At 45.9% G+C, this 27,844-nt stretch overlaps 1 protein-coding gene across 5 annotated transcripts in view; it reads right to left on the bottom strand.

Moving 5' to 3' along the window:
• Nucleotides 1-27,844, bottom strand: part of vwa5b1 (von Willebrand factor A domain containing 5B1) — a 158,079-nt gene that overhangs the window by 68,039 nt on the left and 62,196 nt on the right. For all 5 annotated transcript variants that reach the window (XM_078425176.1, XM_078425177.1, XM_078425179.1 and 2 more), the window contains exons 7-11: nucleotides 25,872-25,996; nucleotides 22,036-22,212; nucleotides 21,010-21,120; nucleotides 11,223-11,425; nucleotides 770-884 (exon numbers count right to left, since the gene is read on the bottom strand). In XM_078425176.1, the coding sequence (XP_078281302.1) occupies nucleotides 770-884; nucleotides 11,223-11,425; nucleotides 21,010-21,120; nucleotides 22,036-22,212; nucleotides 25,872-25,996 (731 nt within the window). The remainder of the gene's footprint in view (nucleotides 1-769; nucleotides 885-11,222; nucleotides 11,426-21,009; nucleotides 21,121-22,035; nucleotides 22,213-25,871; nucleotides 25,997-27,844) is intronic.

Raw genomic sequence — 27,844 nt, 5'->3', positions numbered from 1 at the left:
TAGGTATATGGATAAGAGGGGATTGGAGGGTTATGGTCTGAGAGCAGGTAGATGAGACTAGGTCAGAGAGAGTGGTCGGCATGGACTGGTAGGGCCGAATGGGCCTGTTTCCGTGCTGTAGTTGTTATATGGTTATTATATGGTTAACATTCAAAGTCCACATGGACAACATCCCAGCTCAGGAATGAATCCGGGTCTCCAGCGCTGTGAGGCGGCTGCTCCACCAGCTGGGCCACTGTGCCACCCATAAATAACTGGACTTCAGCAACATCTTAATGCAAATCTAAGTTGCTGCCTTACAGCGACAGAGAACCAGGTTCGATCCTGACCTCGGGTGCTGGCTGTGTGGAGTTTGTACGTTCTCCCTGTGGACCCCTCTTTTGGTTTCCCCTGGGTGCTCCGGTTTCCTCACATGTACCAAAGGCACAAATTTGTAGGTTCATGGGTAAATTGCCCCTTGTGTGTAGGGAGTGGATGCAAAACGAGGATAACATAAAACTAGTGTGAACGGGAGATCGATGACCAGACTCTACTCGATGGGCCGTGGGCCCTGTTTCCATGCTGTGTCTCTCAACCAATCTAAATTTGAGTTATTTGATCAAACACTTTGGTAGCTGGTCTTGAAATTTCAAATTATTCTTACTGAAATCGCAATTTTCAGTTTAATTCTCATTCATCCCCAGGATATTGTTACATGTTTAAATTTCGTGCTTTCAATCAAAGTGGGCTTATTCTCAGTAAATCTCTTTCAAGCGCCTGCTTGCAGTACCTTGGGTTGCAATCTTTCTCCTTCGTCGAGAAACTCAGCTGCCCCTTTGGAAGCAGAGGCCAGTCCGAGAACCAGTCTTCTGGAGGCGTTCTGTCCGAGGCCAAAACTGTAGCACCTGGGAAGGAGGTGAGGGGGAGATCCAGGATGAGAACTGATCACAATCAACACCTGTCCCGCTGAATTACTCCAGCATTTTGTGTCTATCTTCAGTATAAACCAGCATCTGCAGTTCCATCCTACACAACAATGAACCCTTTTCACTTCTCCCCTTCCTATCTCCTTACGCGAATCAAAGTGGACACTGATCACTGACGAAGCCTGGATAGTGAATGCTGACCAACATGCCCCATCTAAGCTAGTCCCATTTGAAACAGAGGTTCATGTGCACCTCCTCTAATCACAGCTGCTGCATCCAATGTTCCTGAGGTAGCCTCCTGTACATGGGCGAGACCAAGCATGGACTCGGAGACCATTTCGCCGAACACTTGCGCTCGGTCCGCCAAGTCCGACTGGATCTCCCGGTTGCTGACCATTTTAACCCCTCTTCCCATACCAAGTCAAGTCAAGTCAACCCACACTGACCTTGATGTCCTGGGCCTCCTCCATTGCCAGAGTGAGGTCACAAGCACCACATTGGTAGCTTACAACCCAACAGTGTGAACATTGAATTAGACAATAGACAATAGACAATAGACAATAGGTGCAGGAGTAGGCCATTCAGCTCTTCGAGCCAGCACCGCCATTCAATGCGATCATGGCTGATCACTCTCAATCAGTACCCCGTTCCTGCCTTCTCCCCATACCCCCTCACTCCGCTATCCTTAAGAGCTCTCTCTTGAAAGCATTCAACGAAATGGCCTCCACTGCCTTCTGAGGCAGAGAATTCCACACCTTCACCACTCTCTGACTGAAAAAGTTCTTCCTCATCTCCGTTCTAAATGGCCTACCCCTTATTCTTAAACTGTGGCCCCTTGTTCTGGACTCCCCCAACATTGGGAACATGTTTCCTGCCTCTAATGTGTCCAATCCCCTAATTATCTTATATGTTTCAATAAGATCCCCCCTCATCCTTCTAAATTCCAGTGTATACAAGCCTAATTGCTCCAGCCTTTCAACATACGACAGTCCCGCCATTCCGGGAATTAACCTAGTGAACCTACGCTGCACGCCCTCAATAGCAAGAATATCCTTCCTCAAATTTGGAGACCAAAACTGCACACAGTACTCCAGGTGCGGTCTCACCAGGGCCCGGTGGTACAACTGTAGAAGGACCTCTTTGCTCCTATACTCAACTCCTCTTGTTATGAAGGCCAACATTCCATTGGCTTTCTTCACTGCCTGCTGAAACTGCATGCTTCCTTTCAGTGACTGATGCACTAGGACACCCAGATCTCGTTGAACATCCCCTCTTCCTAACTTGACACCATTCAGATAATAATCTGCCTTTCTATTCTTACTTCCAAAGTGAATAACCTCACACTTATCTACATTAAACTGCATCTGCCATGTATCCGCCCACTCACACAACCTGTCCAAGTCACCCTGCAGCCTTATTGCATCTTCCTCACAATTCACACTACCCCCCAGCTTAGTATCATCTGCAAATTTGCTAATGGTGCTTTTAATTCCTGCATCTAAGTCATTAATGTATATCGTAAATAGCTGGGGTCCCAGCACCGAACCTTGCGGTACCCCACTGGTCACTGCCTGCCATTCCGAAAGGGACCCATTTATCCCCACTCTTTGCTTTCTGTCTGTCAACCAATTTTCTATCCATGTCAGTACCCTACCCCCAATACCATGTGCTCTAATTTTGCCCACTAATCTCCTATGTGGGACCTTGTCGAAGGCTTTCTGAAAGTCGAGGTACACCACATCTACTGACTCTCCCCTGTCAATTTTCCTAGTTACATCCTCAAAAAATTCCCCTTCGTAAATCCATGCTGACTCGGAACGATCCTGTTACTGCTATCCAAATGCTCAGCAATTTCGTCTTTTATAATTGACTCCAGCATCTTCCCCACCACTGATGTCAGACTAACTGGTCTATAATTACCCGTTTTCTCTCTCCCTCCTTTCTTAAAAAGTGGGATAACATTTGCTATCCTCCAATCCACAGGAACTGATCCTGAATCTATAGAACATTGAAAAATGATCTCCAATGCGTCCACTATTTCTAGAGCCACCTCCTTAAGTACCCTGGGATGCAGACCATCAGGCCCTGGGGATTTATCAGCCTTCAGTCCCATCAGTCTACCCAAAACCATTTCCTGCCTAATGTGGATTTCCTTCAGTTCCTCCATCACCCTAGGTTCACCGGCCCCTAGAACATTTGGGAGATTGTGTGTATCTTCCTCAGTGAAGACAGATCCAAAGTAACGGTTTAACTCGTCTGCCATTTCTTTGTTCCCCATAATAAATTCCCCTGCTTCTGTCTTCAAGGGACCCACATTTGCCTTGACTATTTTTTTCCTCTTCACGTACCTAAAAAAACTTTTGCTATCCTCCTTTATATTATTGGCTAGTTTACCCTCGTACCTCATCTTTTCTCCCCGTATTGCCTTTTTAGTTAACTTTTGTTGCTCTTTAAAAGAGTCCCAATCCTCTGTCTTCCCACTCTTCTTTGCTATGTTATACTTCCTCTCCTTAATTTTTATGCTGTCCTTGACTTCCCTTGTCAGCCACAGGTGTCTCTTACTCCCCTTAGAGTCTTTCCGCCTCTTTGGGATAAATTGATCCTGCAACCTCTGCATTATTCCCAGGAATACCTGCCATTGCTGTTCTACCGTCTTCCCTGCTAGGGCCTCCTTCCAGTCAATTTTGGCCAGCTCCTGCCTCATGCCTCTGTAATCCCCTTTGCTATACTGTAATACTGACACTTCCGATTTTCCCTTCTGCCTTTCCATTTGCAGAGTAAAACTTATCATGTTGTGATCACTGCCTCCTAATGGTTCTTTTACCTCTAGTCCCCTTATCAGATCAGGATCATTGCACAACACTAAATCCAGAATTGCCTTCTCCCTGGTAGGCTCCAGTACAAGCTGTTCTAAGAATCCATCTCGAAGGCACTCTACAAACTCTCTTTCCTGGGGTCCATTTCCAACCTGATTTTCCCAGTCTACCTGCATGTTGAAATCGGAGATTTGCTGAAATTGGAGAATTTGCTAGTGCGACACCTGTGGCTTTAAACTAAGTAGTGGGGGGGAGGAGTTAACAAATTGTGAATATGAAGATGAGGTTAAAGGGAATACAGGAGATATTGCAGAAGACTCTAGGAAGAATGGGAACAGAAGTTCTAGAGGGGAAAAGAGATTAAGGGAAGGGCCATTTGTGACCGATGTGAGAGGGGAGGTAAATACAGAAGTTAAAGTGTTGTACTTAAATGCGCGTAGTATAAAAAATAAAGTGGATGAGCTTGAGGCTCAGTTAGTCATGGGCAAGTATGATGTTGTAGGGATCACTGAGACATGGCTACAAGAAGACCAGGGCTGGGAACTGAATATTCAGGGGTACACAACGTATAGAAAAGACAGACAGGTGGGCAGAGGGGGTGGGGTTGCTCTGCTGGTAAGGAATGATATTCATTCCCTTGCAAGGGGTGACATAGAATCAGGAGATGTTGAATCAGTATGGATAGAAATGAGGAATTGTAAGGGTAAAAAGACCCTAATGGGAGTTATCTATAGGCCCCCAAACAGTAGCCTCGACATAGGGTGCAAGTTGAATCAGGAGATAAAATTGGCGTGTCACAAATGTAATGCTACGGTGGTTATGTAACGCTACGGCCTGAGATTTCGGGAGAGATTGGGCAGTCTAGCACCTCATTCCATGGAGTGCAGGAGGCTGAAGAGTGATCTTAGAGGGGGTGATCTTGTGAGGGAATGCACAGTCTTTCTCCCAGGGTTGGGGATCAAGAACCAGAAGGCGTTGATTTAAGGTGAGAGGAGAAATACTTAATCGGAACCTGAGGAGCAACCTTTCACACAGAGGTTGGTGGGTAAATGAAAATTGCTGCCAGAGAAAGTGATTGAGGCAGGTAAAATAACATTTTTAAAAAGACATTTGAACAGGCACATGAATGGATAGGCCACAAATTGGACTATTTGCACAAATTGTAAAAGGGCCTGTTCCTGTGCGATATGACTTTATGACATATGTTGAAAGGATGGATCGATTTATGCTTGTATTCACTGGAATTTAGAAGGATGAGAGGGGATCTTATACAAACATATAAAATTATTAAGGGATTGGACAGGCTAGATGCAGGAAAAATGTTCCCGATGTTGGGGGAGTCCAGAACCAGGGCTCACAGTTTAAGAATAAGGGGTTGGCCATTTAGGACTGAGATGAGGAAAAACATTTTCACCCAGAGAGTTGCGAATCTGTGGAATTCTCTGCCACAGAAGGCAGTGGAGGCCGATTCACTGGATGTATTCAAGAGAGAGTTGGATGTGGCTCTTTGGGCTAATTGAATCAAGGGATATGGGGAGAAAGCAGGAACGGGGTACTGATTCTGGATGATTAGCCATGATCATATTGAATGGCGGTGCTGGCTCGAAGGGCCGAATAGCCTTCTCCTGCACCTATTTTCTACGTTTCTATCTTTCTATGACTCTATAGTGACCATTGCACCTATCCAGACCGACCATTGTACCTATCTAGACCCCCAGATAAATAAAATTGTCAGCAAGGACATAATGGGCCGAAAGGCTCTTTCTGTGCTCTATATAACTCTATAACTTGAGAAATGGTTAGAAAATAATAAAATCTCCAAAATCGTTTAATAGTTATTTCAATTTGAATGGCTTTTATGAGTGTCAGAGACATTTGAAAACTGTTGGATTCCTTGACAGTTTTGACAGGGGAGAACATTCCAGCCCCATCAATGTCAGCTGCCTTTTCTCAGTCTGGAAAAGGCCGCTAAATGGCGCTAATTCAGGCATCGTTGCCAGTTCGATCCCCCTCCACGACCAGTGTCGGTCAGTGCAGGTGAGTGAGGACCACGTGTGGTGATTCTGGGCTGTACACCTGATCCGGCAAGACACCTTCAAACCTTTGCAGAAATATGTGTAATTCTGTTTGCCCCATTACAGGCAGTAGTTTAACATTCCCTCTCTCCAGAGATGCTGCCTGTTCCGCTGAGTTACTCCAGCATTTTGGGTCCATCTTCGATGTGAACCAGCATCTGCAGTTCCTTCCTACACAGGCAGTGGTTTAGTTTAGTTTAGGTTTAGTTTAGTTTAGAGATACTTCACAGAAACAGGCCCTTCGGCCCACCGAGTCCGTGCTGCCCAGCGATCCCAGCACACTATCACTATCCTACACACACACTAGGGACAATTTACAATTATACCAAGCCAATTAACCTACAAACCTGTACGTCTTAGGAGTGCAGGAGGAAAACGGAGGCCCTGGAGAAAACCCACGCAGGTCACAGGGCGAACTTACAAACTCCGTACAGACAGCACCCGTTGTCAGGTTCGAACCCGGGTCTCTGGCACTGTAAGGCAGCAACTCTACCACTGCGCCACAGTGCCGCCCAGTATGTGGAGGCTTTGGAGAGGGCACTGAAGAGGTTTACTGGAATGCCAAATTCGGGAGAGATTAGATAATGGCTATAAGGAGAGATTTGACAAACTTGGTGTGTAGGAAGGAACTGTAGATACTGGTTTAAACCGAAGATAGACACACAAAGCTGGAGTAACCCAGTGGGACAGGCAGCTTCTCTGGGGAGAAGGAATGGGTGACGTTTCGGGTCGAGACCCTTCTTCAAACCTGGATCGTTTTCTCTAAAGCGTCAGGTTGAGGGGATATCTGATAGAAATATATAAAATAAGAGAGGCATAAATAGAGTAGACAGTCAGAATCATTCTTCGGAGGATGGAAATGTCAAAGACAAGAAGGCATATCTTTAAGGTCGGAGAGCTGATGTTTAAAGGAGATATGTGGGACATTTGTTTTACTCAGAGATTAGTGGGTGCCTGTGAAATCTGCCAAGGATGGCGGCAGTTACAATAGTGGCATTTAAGAGTCTTTTAGATAGGCATATGGATACGCAGGGACTGAAGGGACGTTGACATGTGTTGGCAGATGAGATTAGTTTAACTTGCCGTCATGTTCAGCACGAACGTTATGCTGCAGTGCTGCACTGTTTGTTCTATGTTCTATCCTTACCCTATCAAATCGTTACTGGGCTTCTCAATATTTGTGAGCTGATGGACGGTTACCTCATCATTTAGATGGATGAGGGGGGACCTCATTGAAACTTACCGAATAGCAAATGCCTGGATAGAGTAGACGTGGAGAGAATGTTTCCACTAGTGGGAGAGTCTAGGACCAGAGGGCATAGCCTCAGAATAAAAGGACGTACATTTAGAAAGGAGATGAGGAGGAATATCTTTAGTCAGGGGACGGTGAATCTGTGGAATTCATTGCCATAGATGGCTGTGAAGGCCAAGTCATAGGGTATTTTTAAGGCGGAAATTGATAGATTCTTGATTTGTGTCAGGGGTTATGGGGAGAAGGCAGGAGAATGGTGTTGAGATCAGCCATGATTGAATGGTGGAGGAAACCTGATGGGCCGAACGGCCTAATTCTGCTCATATAACTTATGAACATCGGCAAAAAGGTGTGGGTCGGTGGGTTAATTGTCCACTATAGATGGTGAGTGGTAGAATCTGAGGGTGGAGAGGATGGTAATGTGGAGAGAATGAAATTGGATTTGTGCAGGATTGGTGCAAACGGATGCTTGATGGATGGCGTGGAATCTTGGGTCTGTTTGCACGCTGTGTGACTCAACTCTGCAGATGTGCGCGCTGCTCTCCAATCTGGAATACAAACGATTGTGCCACTTTCACCATGACAACATTGTCTTCACAACATTGCCTGTGTAGGTTTTTTTTTTACAATGTCCCGAGGATGTGACAGATGCTATAGAAATGCAGCTGCTTTCCTCAGATCTCACAGAGTCATAGAATCAAACAGCACAAAAACAGGTCCCCTGTTTCAGTTTTGGCCAGGGCTGATGCTGGGAGCTAGCTGTTCTCTCTGCGAGATGCTGACTCTCCCGTTCTGTACATTACATAGCCACTGAAAAAAATATGAGGCAGCAGTTTTGCCGTCTGCATTATAGCTGACTCTTACAGAACATGTTCATTCTAAAACACCTGACGTCGTTCTGTCATCGAAACTGGCTAAAAAGAAGAAAATTAGAGCTCAGTCCATTGAGGGAAAGTAATCTTGATGGGAATTAAGACTAGGTTTTGTGCACATTCTTGTGCTTTGTTGGAAAAAATGATCCAGACAAAGGGATGGGGAAAATCAGAATGAGAAAAAATAAAAATGGGCTTCAGGTAGAATGACTCAAGACACAATGATACTGCAATTAAATTGTGTTCTAATATTAACATATTAGAACATATCAATAAATAATCGGTAGATCAGTCTGAAGAAGGGCCTCGACCCGAAACGTCACCCATTCCTTCTCTCCAGAGATGCTGCCTGACCCGCTGAGTTACTCCAGCATTTTGTGATACCTTCGCTTTGTACCAGCATCTGCAGTTATTTTTCCTACATATCAATAGATGACATATGTATAAGGTATATATATATATATATAAGGCATATATATATAAGGTATATAAATATATGTGCGTGTGTGTACGTGTGTGTGTGTGTGTGTTGTGTGTGCAGGTTAATTACCTATTGCTTTTCTCCAGAGATGCTGCCTGACCCACTGAGTTACTCCAGCATTCTGTGGCTGTCTTTGGTGTAAACCAGCATCTGCAGTTCCTCCCTACACATTTTCTTTGCTCCACTGCAAAATCTCATCAAGGTACGCCTAGTTTGACGAAGTTCACCTCCTCTCTCTGACACCCTCTCTCACTGCTTCTCCTCTGTGGAGTTTGAAGAATGGTCTCGACCCGAAACGTCACCAGGCTGGGAACATCCCATCGTTTAAGAAACAGTTAAGACAGGTACATGGATAGGACAGGTTTGGAGGGATATGGACCAAGCGCAGGCAAGTGGGACTTGTGTAGCTGGGATATTGTTGGCCGGTGTGGGCAAGTTGGGCCGAAGGGCCTGTTTCCACACTGTATCATTCTCTGAGTCTATGACTATACTCTATTCCTTGTCTCCAGAGATACTGCCTGACCCGCTGAGTTACTCCAGCATTCTGTGTCTATCTTTTCTTATGTTCTGACTACATTCTGGACTTGCTGATAAACATCACAACTTCTGATTCTAAAGTTTGTTGTTTAATTTAAAGGATGACGGAAAGATAATGGAAATGCCCTTGAAAGGTGAGGAACACCAATGGAATCTTGAGCAAAACCCAAAGTGCTGGAGGAACTCGGCAGATCAGGCAGCGTCTGTGGTGGTAACAGACAGACGGCTTCTAATGAGCCTGAAGAAGGGTCCCGATCTGTAAAGTCATCTATTGAATCTAAAGAAGGGGCCCGACCTGAAAGGTCGGCTGCCCATTCCCTCCACGGATGCTAGCTGACCTCCAGCACTTTGTGCTTTGCTCAAGATCCCAACATCTGCAGTTCCTTGTGTCACCAATAAAGTTTGTGTCACGTATAAAGCCCTAAATGGACATTCCCCCCCCACATCAAAAATCTTCTAACCCCCCTCTCTAACTCCAGGTCCCTCAGGTCGGCCGACTTGGGGCTACTCACTATCCCGCGGTCTAGGCTTAAGCTCAGGGGTGACCGCGCTTTTGCGGTTGCAGCTCCTAGACTGTGGAACAGCATCCCTCTCCCCATCAGAACTGCCCCATCCATCGACTCCTTTAAGTCCAGGCTCAAAACCTATTTCTACTCCCTAGCGTTTGAGGCTCATTGAGGAGGCGCTGTGAACTGTTTGCATGCTACTGTATGTTTCATTTTTTTTCCCATTGGAACCTGATCAGATGTACAGCACTTTGGTCAACGTGGGTTGTTTTTAAATGTGCTATACAAATAAAATTGACTTGACTTGACTTGACCAATGAAGGATAGTTTGGTTCACATGCAGCATTTCCTGAAGACATCCTTAAAAATAATGGTGTGTTCAGTGCCCAAGGAACCTAGAAATGTGGATAACCCAGAAATCTCCAATTGAGCATTAGGAAAGCATGCGTGGGCCATCCGGCACCTCCCGCCCATTCTCCTAGTGAACCAAGTCAGAGCTGCCCTGATCAGGCCTTCAGTGCCACTATCCTGGCCCTTCTCTGTAATTGCCCACTCCTCTGCAGGCCTACAACCTGTTTGTCTCGCCCTCCACACCATCTTCTGCTCTTTGGACAGAGGATTCCATAGATTCACAACTTTCTGAGAGAAAAATATTTCCCAATCATAGGACGTGAAGCAATACGGCACGGACACAGGCCCTTTAGCCCACAACGCCCGTGCCGACCATGATACCAAGTTGAACGAATCTCCTCTGCCTGCACTCGATCCATGTCCCTCCATTCCCTGCATATCTATGCGCCTATCTAAAAGTCTCTTAAACGGCACTATTGTGTCAGCTTCCACCACAACCCCTCGCAGCTTTGCCCCCTACGCCTCTTTGACACCTTCACCCTGGAGAAAAGATCAGACTGTCTATCCCACATCTAATCCTCTCGCAATCTTTATATGCTTCTACCAGGTCTCCCGTTAGCCTTTGACACTCCACAGAAAACAATCCAAACTTGTCCAACCTCTCCTCACAGCTAATACTCTCTAATCCAGGCTGCATTCTGATAAAACTCTTCTGTGCCCTCTCCAAAGCCTCCACATCCTTCCTGCAACAGGGTAACAACCATCTTCACCTTAAATGAGTGACCCACTATCCCCTTAACCCGTTCTCTTGAAAATGCCCCTAATGCGTAGGGAATAGTTGCGCGAGTGGGATAACTTAGAACTAGTGTGAACGGGTGATGGATGGTTGGCTTGGACCCGGTGTGCTGAAGGTGGAGGAAGGAATTGCAGATGCTGGTTTAAACTGAAGATGGACACAATAAGCTGGAGACATTCCGTTTTGGGTCGAGACCCTTCTGAAGAACAGAGTCTGAAGAAGGGTCTCGACCCGAAACATCGCCCATTCCTTCTCTCCAGAGATGCTGCCTGTCCCGTTAAGTTGCTCCAGCATTTTGTGTCTATCTTATCTTCGGTGCTGAAGGGCCTGTTTTTCTATGCTGTATCTTTCAGTTGAATTTAATTCGCGTTGAAGCAACACTCCACCCCCCCACCCCCCCTTGCAATGAAGGCAATTGTTTAGTTTGCCACATGCCCGGGATGTTGCTGCAAGCAAGATTACCCTTTGTACCTATACCTAGTGCATTTGACAATGAACTTGAACTTGAACTTTCACGCTGATTTTGCTGGATGAATGGCATGATAAACATTACCCGCTAGCAGTCTCAATGGATTAAAAATCGAGATACATTCTCACAGGGAAGTATATTTTTAGCTCAAGCCCGAGGTACCTGCTGGTTTGCACATGGCAGCGTACGAGGTCGATCACTTTCCCCGCGTTGCTAACAGTGCCGTCGGTCAGGAGAAAGAGCAGGCGGGGGTGCCCGCGGTGAACTGGCTGTCGGAAGATCCATCCCAGCGGTGACAGCATGTTTGTTGATCCCATGTCAGCCCTGAGTCTCCTTATGTAGTCGCAGGCCGCTGTCAGTGTCTCCTGCAGGGATTCACAGAGTCAGAGAAATGCCACGTACTGTACCTTCTTCACCACCCTATCTAGCCATGGTGCCACAGCAAGGTACAGGAAGCCTGAAAAACCAAACCACCAGGTTCAAGAGTAGCTACTTCCCAACGGCCATCAGACTCCTGAACACTGCACAACACTAACCCCAACTGTGAACTACCATGGACTGACGCGTTGGTTGCAATAAGGAACTTTGGGCTTTTTTTGCACTAGTATTATTTTATTGACTTTTGGTTATTATAGTTATCTGTGTGTACTGTGTTGCTGGGCCTGTTAAACTGCTGCAAGTAAGAATTTCATTGTTCCATCATGGGCACATATGACAATTAAACACTCGTGACTCTCTGGAACTATGGACTTGAACACCAAAGTTCATCAACATTCCTTGGCACGTCCTGCCACTCACTGCATGCGTCCTACCCCTCCTTGACCTCAGATTGCTCCACCTCGCACTTGTCGGGATTAAATTCCATCTGCCAACTCTCTGCCCAGTTTTCCCTCCGATCTATATTCTGCTGTAGCCTTGGGCAACCTTTCTCACAATCCTCAAAACCACCAACTTTCATGTCACCTGCAAACTTACTAACCCTACATTCACATCCAAGTCAGTAATATGTATCTCAAATGGGTGTCTCAACACAGACAGGTTTTTTAGATTTAAAAAAAAAATTTAGATTTAGAGATACAGCGCGGAAACAGGCCCTTCGGCCCACCGGGTCCGTGCCGCCCAACGATCCCCGCACTATCCTACACACACTAGGGACAATTTTTTAAAAACATTTTTTAAAAATTAACCCAGCCAGTTAACCTACAAACCTGTACGTCTTTGGAGTGTGGGAGGAAACCGAAGATCTCGGAGAAAACCCACGCAGGTCACTGGGAGAACGTACAAACTCCGTACAGACGGCGCCCGTGGTCAGGATCGAACCTGAGTCTCCGGCGCTGCATTCGCTGTAAGGCAGCAACTCTACCGCTGTGCCGTGCCGAGGTTGCTCCAGTACACCTCTGGTCACAGACATCCAATCTGATTAACCTCCTTCCCCCCACTACCACAAAACCATAAGACATAGGAGCAGAAGTAGCCCATTGAGTCTACTCTGCCATTCGATCTCTCAACCACATTCTCTTGCCTTCTCCCCTTAACTTTTGATGCCCATACTAATCAAGAAACCGATCAATCTCTGCTTTGAAGAGACGCTTCCTACCACCAACGAGGGAAAGAGAATTTTCAAATAAGAATTCTGGAATTTGCAACTTTAGCTTACTTCTTCTCAGATAACTGGGCCAATCACATTTGTATCAACATTTCCATAGCTACAAAGTAAAAGCAACATCAAGGCAAATCAATGCATCTACTGTTGGACGAAAGCTACCGTGCAGCAGTAATGATGCCTAATTGGACTCTGCGTTGGAGAAGGGCTTTGATCTGGAGATGTGTGGGTGGGATGGTTAGCATAAGCAGTATTCTGCTTGCTTCCTGTGGTCAGAACGTGGGAACGAATATCATTAGCTTTCAGCCAGGCAGCTGGGAGGGCGAGTAAGGATAAATGATGAGGCTCATTCAGATGACAAGTCACAAAAGAACACAGAGTGCCGGAGGAACTCAGCAGGTCAGGCAGCATCTCTGCAGAACATTGACAGGTGACGTTTCAGGTCTAAACCCTTCTTCAGACCCGCAATGTCACCTATCCATGTTCTCCGCCTCCCATTCCCACACTGACCTTTCTGTCCTTTCTGCTCCTCCATGTCAGTCTGCGGCCCAACGTAAATTGGAGGAACAGCACCTCATATTTTGCTTGGGCAGCTTAAAACCCAGTGGTATGAATATTGATTTCTCTAACTTCAAGTAACCCTTGCTTTCCCTCTCTCTCCATCCCTCCCCCGTCCTAGTTCTCTGACTGGGCCCGAAACATCACAATATACAATAGACAATAGACAATAGGTGCAGGAGTAGCCCATTCGGCCCTTCGAGCCAGCACCGCCATTCAATGTGATCATGGCTGATCATTCTCAATCAGTACCCCATTCCTGCCTTTCCCCATACCCCCTGACTCCGCTATCCTTAAGAGCTCTATCCAGCTCTCTCTTGAATGCATTCAGAGAATTGGCATCCACTGCCTTCTGAGACAGAGAATTCCACAGATTCACAACTCTCTGACTGAAAAAGTTTTTCCTCATCTCAGTTCTAAATGGCCTACCCCTTATTCTTAAACTGTGGCCCCTTGTTCTGGACTCCCCCAACATTGGGAACATGTTTCCTGCCTCTAACGTGTCCAACCCCTTAATAATCTTATACGTTTCGATAAGATCTCCTCTCATCCTTCTAAATTCCAGTGTATACAAGCCTAGTCGCTCCAGTCTTTCAACATATGAAAGTCCCGCCATTCCGGGAATTAATCTAGTAAACCTACGCTGCACGCCCTCAATAGCAAGTCACCTATTCCTTTTCTCCAGAGATGCTATCTGACCTGCTGAGTTACTCCAGCTTTTTATGTCTATCTTCGATTAAATATTACTGATAGTATGCCGCGTTGTCACCTTACCCTCAGCTAACAATGAACCATTCTACATTTCCGTAACAGCTTTGGCTTTGATCAGTCATTTTCGCACCTTACCCGTGCATATCTGTAGACTCCCCCTCCCCTGACTCTCAGTCTGAAGAAGGGTCTCAGCCTGAAATGTCACCCATTCCTTCTCTCCAAAAATGCTGCCTGTCCCGCTGAGTTACTCCAGCATTTTGTGCCATTCACCCAGCACTAGAGACCCGGGTTCGATTCTGACTGTGGGTGCTATATTTATGGAGTTGTACGTTGTCCCTGTGACCATGTGGGTTTTCTCTGGGTGCTCCAGTTTCCTCCACATTCCAAAGATGTTCAGGTTTGTAGCTTAAATAACGTCTGGAAAATTGTCCCTAGTGTGTGGATAGAATTACTGTTTGGATGATTGTCGGTCAGCATGGACTCAGTGGGCTGAAGGACCTGTTTCCATGCTGAATCTCTAAACTAAAACAAGTATTAGTGCAATCATGACTGTACACGACAGAAATGAACCATTAAAATGTTGCAATTAAAATAACAACTAAATTCCTCCATTAATCATTGCTTTTGCTTGTGGATGTCGCTCGGTCCATCACACAAGACACTTCGCTCCCCCACTGACTCCATCCACACTTCGCACTCCCTTGGGAAGGTAGCAACATAATCCAGGACCATTTATATCCCAGTCCTTTCCTCTTCTCCCTTCTGTCATGCAGGAGCAACAACAGCTCAAAAGCACATACCACCAGACTCAGGAACAGTTTCTTCCCCTCTATTTACAGACCACTGAATGATTTGCCCATTAGTTGGGGTGTAGTCCTGATCTTCCAAGTTATTTCATTGCAGAGCTTGCACTTTTTCTCTGTAACTGTAATGCTGTAAACCTGTAATACTATTTTCTTTACTCTGGTATTTTTCTCTTTCCAAGTTCTGTTATATGTATGACTTCATTGTACTCATGCATAGCATGGTTTGATCGGATAGCCCGCAAACAAAGTTTTTCACTGATACACAGGACAATAACAAACCAATACCAATATCTTTAATTGCTTCTGTTTAAAGCAGTGTGATGTATTGCAGCTATTTATCTTTTTTTGCAGAATTACCTTTGAGCTGGTTAACGTTCTGCTTATTTCTTAGTCTCCACCACAACCACGCAGCAGGGACGTCCAGAAACATTCCACATCGTTGACAGCTTTGGCAGCATCGAGTGGCTTTGCCAGTGGTGACAGCTTTGTGAGTGAGACTATGTCCTGACCTGCCAACGTGATGGCCTTGGATCACGCAAGACCCTCATTTAGGATCTGGAGCTTGCTCAGTAGTAAGCCAATGGAAAATGTAAGTCGAAGCTTTCATGTACATCAACCACTTGGAATTTTCTAATTATTCATTGAGAGGATGTGGACGACATTAAGAAAGCCAACTGTTATTAACCAGTCCCGACTGAACAGAGTTCCCTTGTATCATTCTGCGTCAACCACATTAGTGGTTCTAGATCATTCGATGGGCCAGACAGGGTAAGCATGACAAATCTCCTTCCCAAACAGACAATACGGAACCAGGGTAGGGTTTAATTCGGAGATAGACACAAATTGCCGGAGTAACCCAGTGGGACAGGCAGCGTCTCTGGGTAGAAGGAATGGGTGACGTTTCGGGTCGAGACCCTTCTTCAGACAGAGTCAGGGGGGAGGGAGACATAAAGATATGGAAGGGTCAGGTGTGAAAATGAGAGATCAAAGGGGTACTGAGGGGGAGCAGCGAGAGCAGAATTCTCGTCGGAGAGAGGAGGTGAACTTCTTCAAAGTAGATGTTTGTGGTCAGGGAGAATGTGGAGGCTTTGGAGAGGTTTAGCAGAATCCTGCCAGGATTAGAGGGTATCAGCTACATGGAGAGGTTGGGCAAACTTGGATTGTTTTCTCCGGAGCGTCGGAGATTGAGGGGAGACCTGATAGTAGTATGTAAAATTATGAGATACGGTAGATCGACTTTTTTCTAAGGGTGAAAATGTCAAAGACTACTGGGTATAGCTTTAAGGTGAGAGGTTTAAAAGAGATGTATGGGGCAAGTCTTTTTACACAGAGAGTGGTGGATGCTTGGAATGCATTGCCAGGGGTGGTGGGTGGAAGCAGATGTGATCAATGGTAATTTATGGTCACGTGTAACTTGGTGTAGTGAAATTCCTTTTTTGCATACAATTCATTAAAATCTTTCTATACATAGGACCAAACAGTGTAAGAATAGTAGATTACCCTGAGGTAGTACACAAGAGTTGCCATGTTTCTGTCGCCATTTTAGACAATAGACAATAGGTGCAGGAGTAGGCCATTCGGCCCTTTGAGCCAGCAACGCCATTCAATGTGATCATGGCTGATCATTCTCAATCAGTACCCCGTTCCTGCTTTCTCCCCATACCCCCTGACTCCGCTATCCTTAAGAGCTTTACCTAGCTCTCTCTTGAATGTATTCAGAGAATTGGCCTCCACTGCCCTCTGAGGCAGAGAATTCCACAGATTCACAACTCTCTGACTGAAAAAGTTTTTCCTCATCTTTGTTCTAAATGGCCTACCCCTTATTCTTAAACTGTGGCCCCTGGTTCTGGACTCCCCCAACATTGGGAACATGTTTCCTGCCTCTAATGTGTCCAACCCCATAATAATCTTATACGTTTCGATAAGATCCCCTCTCATCCTTCTAAATTCCAGTGTATACAAGCCTAGTCGCTCCAGTCTTTCAACATATGACAGTCCCGCCATTCCGGGAATTAACCTAGTAAACCTACGCTGCACGCCCTCAATAGCAAGAATATCCTTCCTCAAATTTGGAGACCAAAACTGCACACAGTACTCCAGGTGCGGTCTCACTAGGGCCCTGTACAACTGCAGAAGGACCTCTTTGCTCCTATACTGAACTCCTCTTGTTATGAAGGCCAACATTCCATTGGTTTTCTTCACTGCCTGCTGTACCTGCTTGCTTCCTTTCAGTGACTGATGCACTAGGACACCCAGATCACGTTGTACTTCCCCTTTTCCTAACTTGACACCATTCAGATAATAATCTGCCTTCCTATTCTTACCACCAAAGTGGATAACCTCACACTTATCCACATTAAACTGCATCTGCCAAGCATCCACCCACTCACACAACCTGTCCAAGTCACCCTGCAACCTCATAGCATCTTCCTCACAGTTCACAATGCCACCCAGCTTTGTATCATCTGCAAATTTGCTAATGGTGCTTTTAATCCCTTCATCCAAGTCATTGATGTATATTGTAAATAGCTGCGGTCCCAACACCGAGCCTTGCGGTACCCCACTAGTCACTGCCTGCCATTCTGAAAGGGACCCATTTATCCCCACTCTTTGCTTTCTGCCTGTCAACCAACTTTCTATCCATGTCAGTACCCTACCTCCAATACCATGTGCTCTAATTTTGCCCACCAATCTCCTATGTGGGACCTTGTCGAAGGTTTTCTGAAAGTCGAGGTACACCACATCTACCGGCTCTCCCCTGTCAATTTTCCTAGTTACATCCTCAAAAAATTCCAGTAGATTAGTCAAGCGTGATTTCTCCTTCGTAAATCCATGCTGACTCGGAACGATCCTGTTACTGCTATCCAAATGCTCCGCAATTTCATCTTTTATAATTGACTCCAGCATCTTCCCCACCACTGATATCAGACTAACTGGTCTATAATTTCCCGTTTTCTCTCTCCCTCCTTTTTTGAAAAGTGGGATAACATTAGCTACCCTCCAATCCACAGGAACTGACCCGGAATCTATAGAACATTGGAAAATAATCACTAATGCGTCCACAATTTCTAGAGCCACCTCCTTAAGCACCCTGGGATGCAGACCATCAGGCCCTGGGGATTTATCAGCCTCGAGTCCCATCAGTCTACCCAAAACTTTTTCCTGCCTAATGTGGATTTCCTCCAGTTCCTCTGTCACCCTAGGATCTCTGGCCACTAGAACATCTGGGAGATTGTTTGTATCCTCCTTAGTGAAGACAGATCCAAAGTACCGGTTCAACTCATCTGCCATTTCCTTGTTCCCCATAATAGATTCCCCTGCTTCTGTCTTCAAGGGACCCACATTTTCCTTGACTATTTTTTTCCTCTTTACATACCTAAAAAAGCTTTTACTTTCCTCCTTTATATTATTGGCTAGTTTACCCTCGTACCTCATCTTTTCTCCCTGTATTGCCTTTTTAGTTATCTTCTGTTGCTCTTTAAAAGAGTCCCAATCCTCTGGCTTCCCAATCTGCTTTGCTATGTTATACTTCTTCCCTTTTATTTTTATGCTGTCCTTGACTTCCCTTGTCAGCCACGGGTGCCTCTTACTCCCCTTAGAATCTTTCCTCCTCTTTGGGATAAATTGATCCTGCAACTTCTGCATTATTCCCAGGAATACCTGCCATTGCTGTTCCACAGTCTTCCCTGCTAGGGCCTCCTTCCAGTCAATTTTGGCCAGCTCCTGCCTCATGCCTCTGTAATCCCCTTTGCTATAGTGTAATACTGACACCTCCGATTTTCCCTTCTCCCTCTCAATTTGTAGAGTAAAACTTATCATATTGTGGTCACTGCCTCCTAATGGCTCATTTACCTCGACTCCCTTTAACTCCTTCTTAAAAATGTAGAGTCATATCTGGGCCTTAAAGACCCGTTGTCCTGGCGATGGCACTGGGCCGGAGTTGCAGGGGTCAGCCTGGCCTGGCGACGTTCCCAGTGTCTGCAGGCTGCCTCCCATCCGTCCGCCCGTCCGACCTCTGTGGGGCCTTCAGCGGTTGCCAATCCACACGATCTCCCGGCAGCTGCTCTGGGGCCTCCAGCGGCCCACTCCCCTGACACCTCGGCCCTCGTCACCCGCAGTCCCCTCTCAGTCTCCGTACCCCAGGGCGCCTCCCGCAGTCGGCCCCAGAACGCCTCCGAGGGTGTGGGAGGCGAGCCCCCAGCCCGCTCATTCACACTGATGTTATTCTCCGTCCACTGCCGCCGCCATTTTGAAGACCAGGGCGGCACATTGGCGAGGCGTTGCACAGCACCAGAGACCCGGGTTTGATCCTGACTACGGATGGTGTCCGTACAGAGTGTGTACCCGCTCCCTGTGACCGTGTGGGTTTTCTCCGGGTGCGCCGGTTTGCTCCCACACTCCAAATACAGGTACAGGTTTGTAGGTTAATTGGTTTAGGTAAAAATTGAAAATTGTCGCTAGTGCGTAGGATAGTGCTTGTGTACGGGGTGATCGCTGGTCGGCACGGACTCGATGGGCTGAAGGGCTTACTTCCACATTGTATCTTTAAAGTTTCTGAAAGTACCAATCAAAGAGCCCATTCCTGTGCTGGACTGTTCCACGTTCTGATTATCAAGATGATGAAGCTGCACATTCATATTTTTTTAATCTTCTGGTTGAAATATTATCTTCCAATTTTTCTCTCGGTCGGTCCACCAAACAGCCAGAAAATTAGGTTGTGCAGAACACAATGTCAACAAAAGGTAGAAGATGAGGAAAAGCATTGGACGCTTAGCTTGTAGAGTGGAGAAGGGAGGATGGACTGAGAGAGGTGATCTATTTGATCAAAGGAAGGAATTCATAGAACAGAGAAACAGTAGGTCTGAAGAAGGGTCTCGGCCTGAAACCATTCCTTCTCTCCAGAGATGCTGCCTGTCCCGCTGAGTTACTCTGGCATTTTGTGTCTACCTTTGACCCACAATGTCTGTGTCACATATTGTTAAACTAATCTCCTCTGCATGCTATGTGATCAGCATCCTTCCATTCCCTGAATAACCATGTTCCTATCGGAAAGCCTCTTAAGGACCACAATCATATCTGCCTCCATCACTCCTAGTCGTTGTTGTGATATTGCAGGCAGGGCCGTTTTTACAGCATTATGGGCCCCCGGGCAAAGCAGTGTACAGGGGCCCCTACCGTTACTCTCCCCCACCCCCCTTTCCCTACCAGCCCCCCCCCCCCTGTCGTGCCGGCGAAAAGCACTTACCGAAAAGCACTTAGCGATGGACTTAGGGTGCTACATTGTTGCGAAAAGCACTTACAGATCGCTGTGAGAAGCACTTAGTGACCGAAAATGTTGCGATAAAAGCACTTATTGAACCTACATTTTTAAAGTAGTATTTATTTATTGCAAGTCACTTAACATACACAGATCAGCATGGGGCCCCTATGCTCGTGGGCCCCCGGGCAAGTGCCCATCAGGCCCATGCGTTAAGACGGCCCTGATTGCAGGTACTACTTTGTTGTATCACAAGGACTACTTTGTTTGCCTGTGTAGCAATGTCTATATAAGGGAATGAGGTGGTTAGGTGGCCACTCTGGTTCCAGGTGGCCACGGAATAAACAGCCTGGAGTTAAGCTCCAGCATTATAACCTTTTACACACGTGTACTTGTGGTCTGTCCAGGGTCATAACAAAGGTACAACAGATACCGGACCACGAAGTACAACAGTCGTGTGTTCCAAGCACCCACTACTCACTGTGTAAAAAACCTTCCCCACGCATCTACTTTAAACTTTGTCCCTCTCACCGTAAAGCTATGCTCTCGAGCACTTGACCATTCCACCCTGGGAAATTGCCTCTGATGTCTACTCTATCCATGCCTTTCATAATTTTGTACGCATAATTTCATAATTTTTTAACATAATTTTGTATAATCAGGTCTCCTCTCAACCTCCGACTCTCCAGAGATGACAATCCAATTCATTAGATGATCAGGGATTTTGAGTTGCAAAAGTCTCAGAAGGATATTTGTATCTTGATGAAATAGCAAAAAGAAATTGCATATGATGGGGAGAAGAGGGAGTCAGGAAAAGGATATGAGAAACATCAGATAAAATGACCTGGTTCCCATTAATTCTAATTACTTTTCAAGTTGCTATTAGAGTTGATATTCAATTAGATTTTTTTAATGAATGTTTAAGGATAAGCCGGTTCCAAACAACGAGCAGCCGCTCGCTGCTTGCTTTTTGATGTGGAATTAATGTGTAAGCTGAAGAAGGTAATGACTTACCTCGTTGTAAGACCTGCTGGCCGGGAACAAGGTCCGAAATGTTGAGCCAAATCCAATTATATTAAATAGACATGAGGGCACCAGGCTCTTCAGGATAACCAGCATGGCCTCCTATACAGCAGCAGAGAAAGGGCAAGGTCATACAGTCAAAAGGAATAGGTGTAGAATTAGGCCATTTGGCCCATCAAGTCTACTCTGACATTCAATCATGGCTGATCTATCTCTCCCTCCTAACCCCATTCTCCTGCCATCTCCCCATAACCTCTGACACCTGTACTAATCAAGAATCTATCCATTTAAAACTGAGGTGAGAAGGAACTTTTTCACCCAGAGTTGTGAATTTGTGGAATTCTCTGCCACAGAGGACAGTGGAAGCCAAATCACTGGATGGATTTAAGAGAGAGTTAGATAGAGCTCTAGGGGCTAGTGGAATCAAGGGATATGGGGAGAAGGCAGGCACGGGGTATTGATGGAGAAACTGGGATTGTTCTCGTTGGAGCTGAAAAGGTTGCAAGGAGATTCGATGGAAATGGACAAAAGCACCTCTTAGATAGGGTAGAGGTAGACTATCTCCAATAGAGGATGCTTTAAAGGGGCAGGGGAAAATTTACCAGGAAAGAATTAGAAACACTTCTACTCACAGAACATAGTTATGATCTTGAACTCACTGGCTGTGGTGGTTGATCCACGTAGAATCAACTGGGGCTACCAAAAATCAATTGCATATGCATTTCAGGGTAAGTAATTTGCATGGGGCAATTAGGACACCAGGCCTAAAGTGAGAATATAAGAAGTTGCTATCTTTTTGGGCCAAAATCAGACATTTCAGAGATTTGGAATTTGCAAGATGGTTCCGGAACATGGGGACTCTCTGCTTGCTGTTCCAGAAAAGGATCAGTAGTACTCATGTGTAGTATGGTGTGACCGAACAGCATGGAGAAAAAGCATGTTACTGTGTCCCTGTACATGTGACAATAAAAAAAACGTATTAATAAGAAACGTAACTTTTGCAAACTGCAAAGTTACCTTGACTCGATTAATGTTCGTCCCACTCATGCTCCCGCTGCGGTCGATGAGGAAAATGAACTCTCCCTGAGCCATTCTGAGGTCTGGGTGGGCCGTCTTCAAGTCAGGGCAGAAGTTCAGCATGATGACAGAGTGGTGCCCAATGTCCTTTTTGAGGCGTTTTCTAATAATCTCGTTCTGTCAGGCACAAAGCAGACACTGAACTGACCCGCTGATCAAGCGATACAAGTCGGAGTGGAAGGTTTGAGTAGAGTTGAAACCCTCTCCAGAGAGTGGATGCATGTGGGGGTTGGCATTCGATGTGACCACGATGTTTCACTGCTGTCTGGCAGTACCCAAGCTTACAAGTGGTCACAGCACAGGGTAAGCATATAAACAAGTGAGAACATCTTATTGGGAAACATTGGCAAGAGGCGTTTCTCACCTCAGTCGTGCTCTGATTACAGTTGACTGTCATACCTTGTGTTCCTTCTGCTGAGTGTGCAATGTGGACGCACGCACACACATGCAGGCATTCACACACACACACACGCACACACTCACATGCACACACACTCTGTCTCCAACACACACACACACACACACAGACACACACACAGACACACACACACAGACACACACACATAGACACACGCAGACACAAACACACATAGACACATACACATGGATAGACTCACACAGGCATTGACACACACATTGACACACATACACATGGACACACACACATGGACACACACACATGGACACACACACATGGACACAAACACACACACACATGTACACAAACACACACACACACACACACACACACAGAATGCTGGGTGCCTGGAACATGTTACCAGGGGTAGTGGTGCAAGCAGATATTATAGTGGTGTTTAACAGGTTTTCAAATAGGCACATGGATATGCAGGGAATGGAGGTGTCATGTTTTGTGGACACAAAGGGCCTGTTCCTGTGCTGTACTGTTCTATTTCATAACCATCAGTGATCTACCCTCCACAAACCTCCAGGGTAGAGAATTCCAGAGATTCACCACCTCTGCAAGAAGAAGTTCCTACACATCTCCATTTTAGAAGGCTCCTCACCTTTATACTGCGACCTCTCCTTTGAGATATTCCAGTTTGCGGACCATCTTGACATCTTAAGCCCCCTCAGTATCTTATACGCTTAAAAAATATACAGAGCAATTTCAGCTACTCTTAATAAGGTAATCCTCTTAGCCCAGGAATTAGCATAGTCTGTGTAGCAAGGAAGTGCCGATGGTGGTTTACACCAAAGATAAACACAAAATGCTGGAATAACTCAGTGGGACAGGCAGCATCTCTGGAGAAAAGGAATAGATGACGTTTTGGGTCATGATCCATTTTCAGACTGAGAGTTAGAGGCGAGGGAAACTAGAGGTATGAAAACGTACAAGAAACAAACGAATGGAAGGTATGAATAGAACAAATCAAAGGCAGCAACGATGATCAAGAAAGGCAGAGCCCACAATGGTTCATTGTTGGCTGTGGAAGAGGTGATAACGAGTGGATACAAACTAAGCAGAACATACTAGTAGGATGACACGAGTGGGGGAGGGGCGGAGAGAGAGGGAATGCAAGGGTTACTTGAAATGAGAGAAATCAATATTCATACCGTTGGGTTGTAAGCTGCCCAAGGGAAATATGAGGTGCTCATGTCAAATTGCCCCGATTAATAAATGACACTGACGATTCAAAAGTGACTGAGGAAGGAACAGTGTCCTGCAGACATCGAGCAGCACTGTTAATTTGGAGCTGAGCAAGCAGCCTCATTACAGAATGAGCATAGTTGGTGATCACCCTCAATTAACAGGCCTCCACAGCCTTCCTGTAATGGGGCAACTGGAACTGGAACTGTACACAAAACTCCATATGTCGCCTAACTAAATTTTTATAAAACTGCAACGTGACTTCCTAACTCAATGCCCAGTGCTGCTCAGTCTGAAGAAGGGTCTCGACCCGAAACATCACCCTGTTCTCCCCAGAGATGCTACCTGTCCCGCTGAGTTACTCCAGCATTCTGTGTTGACGTTTCCCAGGACAATGAAGGCAAGCGTACCATACACCTTCTTTACATTGTGTAGGAAGGAGCTGTAGATGCTGGTCTACACTGAAGATAGACACGGAAGGTCGGAGGTAACTCAGAGGGTCAGGCAGCATCTCTGGAGGAAAGGAATAGGTGACGTTTCGGGTCGAGACCCTTCTTCACCTTTTTTCCTTTGGTCTTTACCACTCTATTTACTTATGTTAACAGACAGTGGGATAACAGAGATCTAGTCTTAACGGGTGACTGTAGCTCAGCATGGACTTGGTGGGCCGAAGGACCTGTTTCCATGTTGTATCCCTAAACTAAACGAAATAAAACTATGAGAGGTCCTGACCCGAATCATAAACTATTCATTTGCCTCCATAGACGCTGAATACCCCATGAGTTCTCGTAGCTGCTCTCCGTTTTTTTGCTACAGTGTCCATCATCTGCAGTCCCTTGTGCCTCCTGAATAGTTTTCAAATGTTTGTGAATATTAGAAACATTAAACAAAAAGCCTTGTGTTGTAAGGAACTGCAGATGCTGGTTTAAACCGAAGATAGGCACAAAAATGCTGGAGTAACTCAGCGGGCCAGGCAGCATCTCTGGAGAAAAGGAATTGGTGACATTTCGGGTCGAGACCCTTCTTCAGAGTAAGAGTCAGGAGAAAGGAAAACAAGAGATATAGATGGTAATATAGAGACATATAGAACAAATGAATGAAAGATATGCATAAAAGTAACGATGATCAAGGAAATGGTCCATTGTTGGCCGTGGGCTAAGTGATAACGAGTTGTGCGGACAATGAAACTCAACAGGATGACAATGAAACTAGTACGATGACTATGGTGGGGGAGGGTCAGAGAGAGGGGGGATACAAGGGTTACTTGAAGTTAGAGAAATCAATATTCATTCCGCTGGGGTGTAAGCTACCCAAGCGAAATATGAGGTGCTGTTCCTCCAATTTGCGCTGGGCCTCACTCTGACAATGGAGGAGGCCCAGGACAGAAAGGTCAGTGTGGGAATTGGAGGGGGAGTTAAAGTGTTTGGCAACTGGGAGATCATGTAGGCCTAGGCGGACCGAGCAAAAAGAAAAAGCCTTGGCAGCTTTGACAAGTGGCAATTCTCTGCCCTTGGTCTTCTCTCCGATCAAAGGCAGTCTGGGCTTCCCAGAATTAGGATCAAACTGCCTCAGGTTTACTATTAGCTCAAATCTCACTCCACCTCCTGTTCCCTCTTGAGTATCGGGGAGGGGTGGTGTGAGGGGAAGAGGTCAGGTCATTTGGCCCACAGCTTCCAGCCCGGGTCAAGAATGTGGGCTTTCTAGGAGTTGGCTTGGGTGCTCATTGAGCCAATCATTCTTTCGGTATTTTTACGTACTTATATATTTTCAGATCTGGAAAAGAGGCATTAGCAGAAAATGAGATAATCGATAGTGCCAAAATTCTGCACCAGTGTGAAGTTGTGCATTTCTATTAACATTTTGTTGTAGCAAGCTTTATTTGCATTGTAAACATATCAAGGATATTGGATAATAGGATAAAGAGGTTATTTTTTTCATTGGGAAGCTTGTCTCCACCCGTAACATTCCTACTCTCCAGAGATGCTGCCTGTCCTGCTGAGTAACTCCAGCTTTTTGTGTCTGTCTTTGAGGGAAGGTTGGAGATGGCTAGTGTCGGTGGTGGAATCAATGGAGAGAAAGGTAATAGGACTGTAATTGGTTTTGACTTCTTGGGCTTTGCTGCTTTGAAACTGAAGACATACTTTGACCTCGTTGTTGCGATTCTTACCTTTTTCTCTGAGCTTGGGTCCTTTTTGGTTCCCTTGATGAAATCGTTTCTTCCTTTCAAATGTTGCTCATATTCATCGGGTGACATATCTCCTCTCTCCATTACAATGTGAGGCACATGCGGCTCTGAGAATAGAGATAATTAATTGGGCAATGTATCAGTCGTTTTATTTCGTTTCGTTTATAGTCACGTGTGCCGAGGTACAGTGAAAAGCTTTTGTTGCGTGCGATCCATTAAGAGGCTACTGCAAAATGGCAGACCAGACGATGCACCTCATTGAACATAGAACACTACAACACAGGAACTGGCCCTTCAGCCCACTATATCCGTGTCAAACATGATGCCAAGGTCAACAAATCTCATCTGCTTGCATGTGATACAAATCCCTCCATTCCCGACATATCCATGTGATTATCTAAAAGCCTCCTAAACACCACTATCGTATCTGCCTCCACCGCCAGCCCTAGCAGCGCGTTCCAGGCACCCACCACTCTCTGTGTAATAGAAAAACTTGCCCTGTACATCTCCTTTAAATGTAGAAACAAGAAACTGCAGATGCTGGCTTACAAAAAAATGACACAAGATGCTGGAATAGCTCAGCAGGTCAAGTAGCATTTCTGGAGAACACGGATCGGTGACGTTTCGGGTCGGGACCCTTCTTCCTTTCTCAACTTAAAGTTATGCCCTCTCGTCTTTGACATTTCCACCCCGGGCAAAAAGATGTGGCTGTCTATCCTATCTCTGCTTCTCATAATATTTAAGCCTGCGCACGTCTAGTGATAAGTCAACTCCAATGTTGTTCATTTGTCATTGTGAATCCTCAGCCATCTTTCCTGTGTGAGGATTTTGATTCCTCACGAGATCCCTGTCACACTTTTAGTTTAGTTTAGTTTCGTTTAGAGATACATCGTGGGAACAGGCCCTTCGGCCCACCGAGTCTGCTCAGACTAGCGATCCCCCCACATTAACACTGTCCTGCACCCACCAGGGCCGATTTACAAATATACCAAGCAAATTAACCCACAACCCTGTATGTGTTTGGAGTGCAGGAGGAAGCCACAGATCCCGGCGAAAACCCACCCAGGTCACAGGGAGAACGTACAAACTCCGTACAGACAAGCACCCGTAGTCAGGGTCGAACCTGGGTCTCTGGCGCTGTAAGGCAGCAACTCTACCGCTGCGCCACCGTGCCACCCTCGTTGAACGCGAAGGGACTGAAGATGATGTTCTGTTCAACAATGATGTCTCCAAAGGAGGTCTGTGAACAGAGCCTGTCCTCAGACACAACAGCTACAGGAGCCAAATGAATGGCTCATTAGGCTTCCCGTCACAGCCAGTTTAATGTTGCTGTTACCACTGAGATCAGCAGATTTAATGCAAAGGGGAGGGATCAAGCACCACTAGAGGAGGTGGCAAGAGGGCCCGGCTTATCTCTTGACACCTAGACAATTGGTTTTCTCTCCAATGGTAATGCAAGCATCAATCTAGTGCAAACCTTCCCTTGAATGTGAAAGAGGATCATTTAGAATGGTCGAATTGAAGAGCTCAGATGTTCAAAGTGGTTGATTGGGTTGATTGTAGAAACAAGGAACTACAGATGCTGGTTTATGCCCCACATAAAGTGCTGGGGCAACTCAGTGGGATAAAGAGGTAGACATTAGACATGGACACTCACATGGACCCCAGCTATGCCTGTCTTTTTATCGGTTACGTCAAACAGTCCTTGTTTCAGGCATACACTGGCACCATCCCCCCAACTCTTCCTCCGCGAGATTGATAACTGCATTGGGGCTGCATCCTGCACCATATAACAACCATATAACAACTACAGCACGGAAACAGGCCCGTTCAGCCCTACCAGTCCACGCCGACCACTCTCCCTGACCTAGTCTCATCTACCTGCACTCAGACCATAACCCTCTAATCCCCTCTTATCCATATACCTATCCAATTTACTCTTAAATAATAAAATC

Source organism: Rhinoraja longicauda, chromosome 30 (genome assembly GCF_053455715.1).
Source record: "Rhinoraja longicauda isolate Sanriku21f chromosome 30, sRhiLon1.1, whole genome shotgun sequence".
Taxonomy (NCBI): domain Eukaryota; kingdom Metazoa; phylum Chordata; class Chondrichthyes; order Rajiformes; family Arhynchobatidae; genus Rhinoraja; species Rhinoraja longicauda.
Note: the sequence above shows the minus strand (reverse complement) of the source record. Positions and strands in the feature narration are given on the sequence as shown.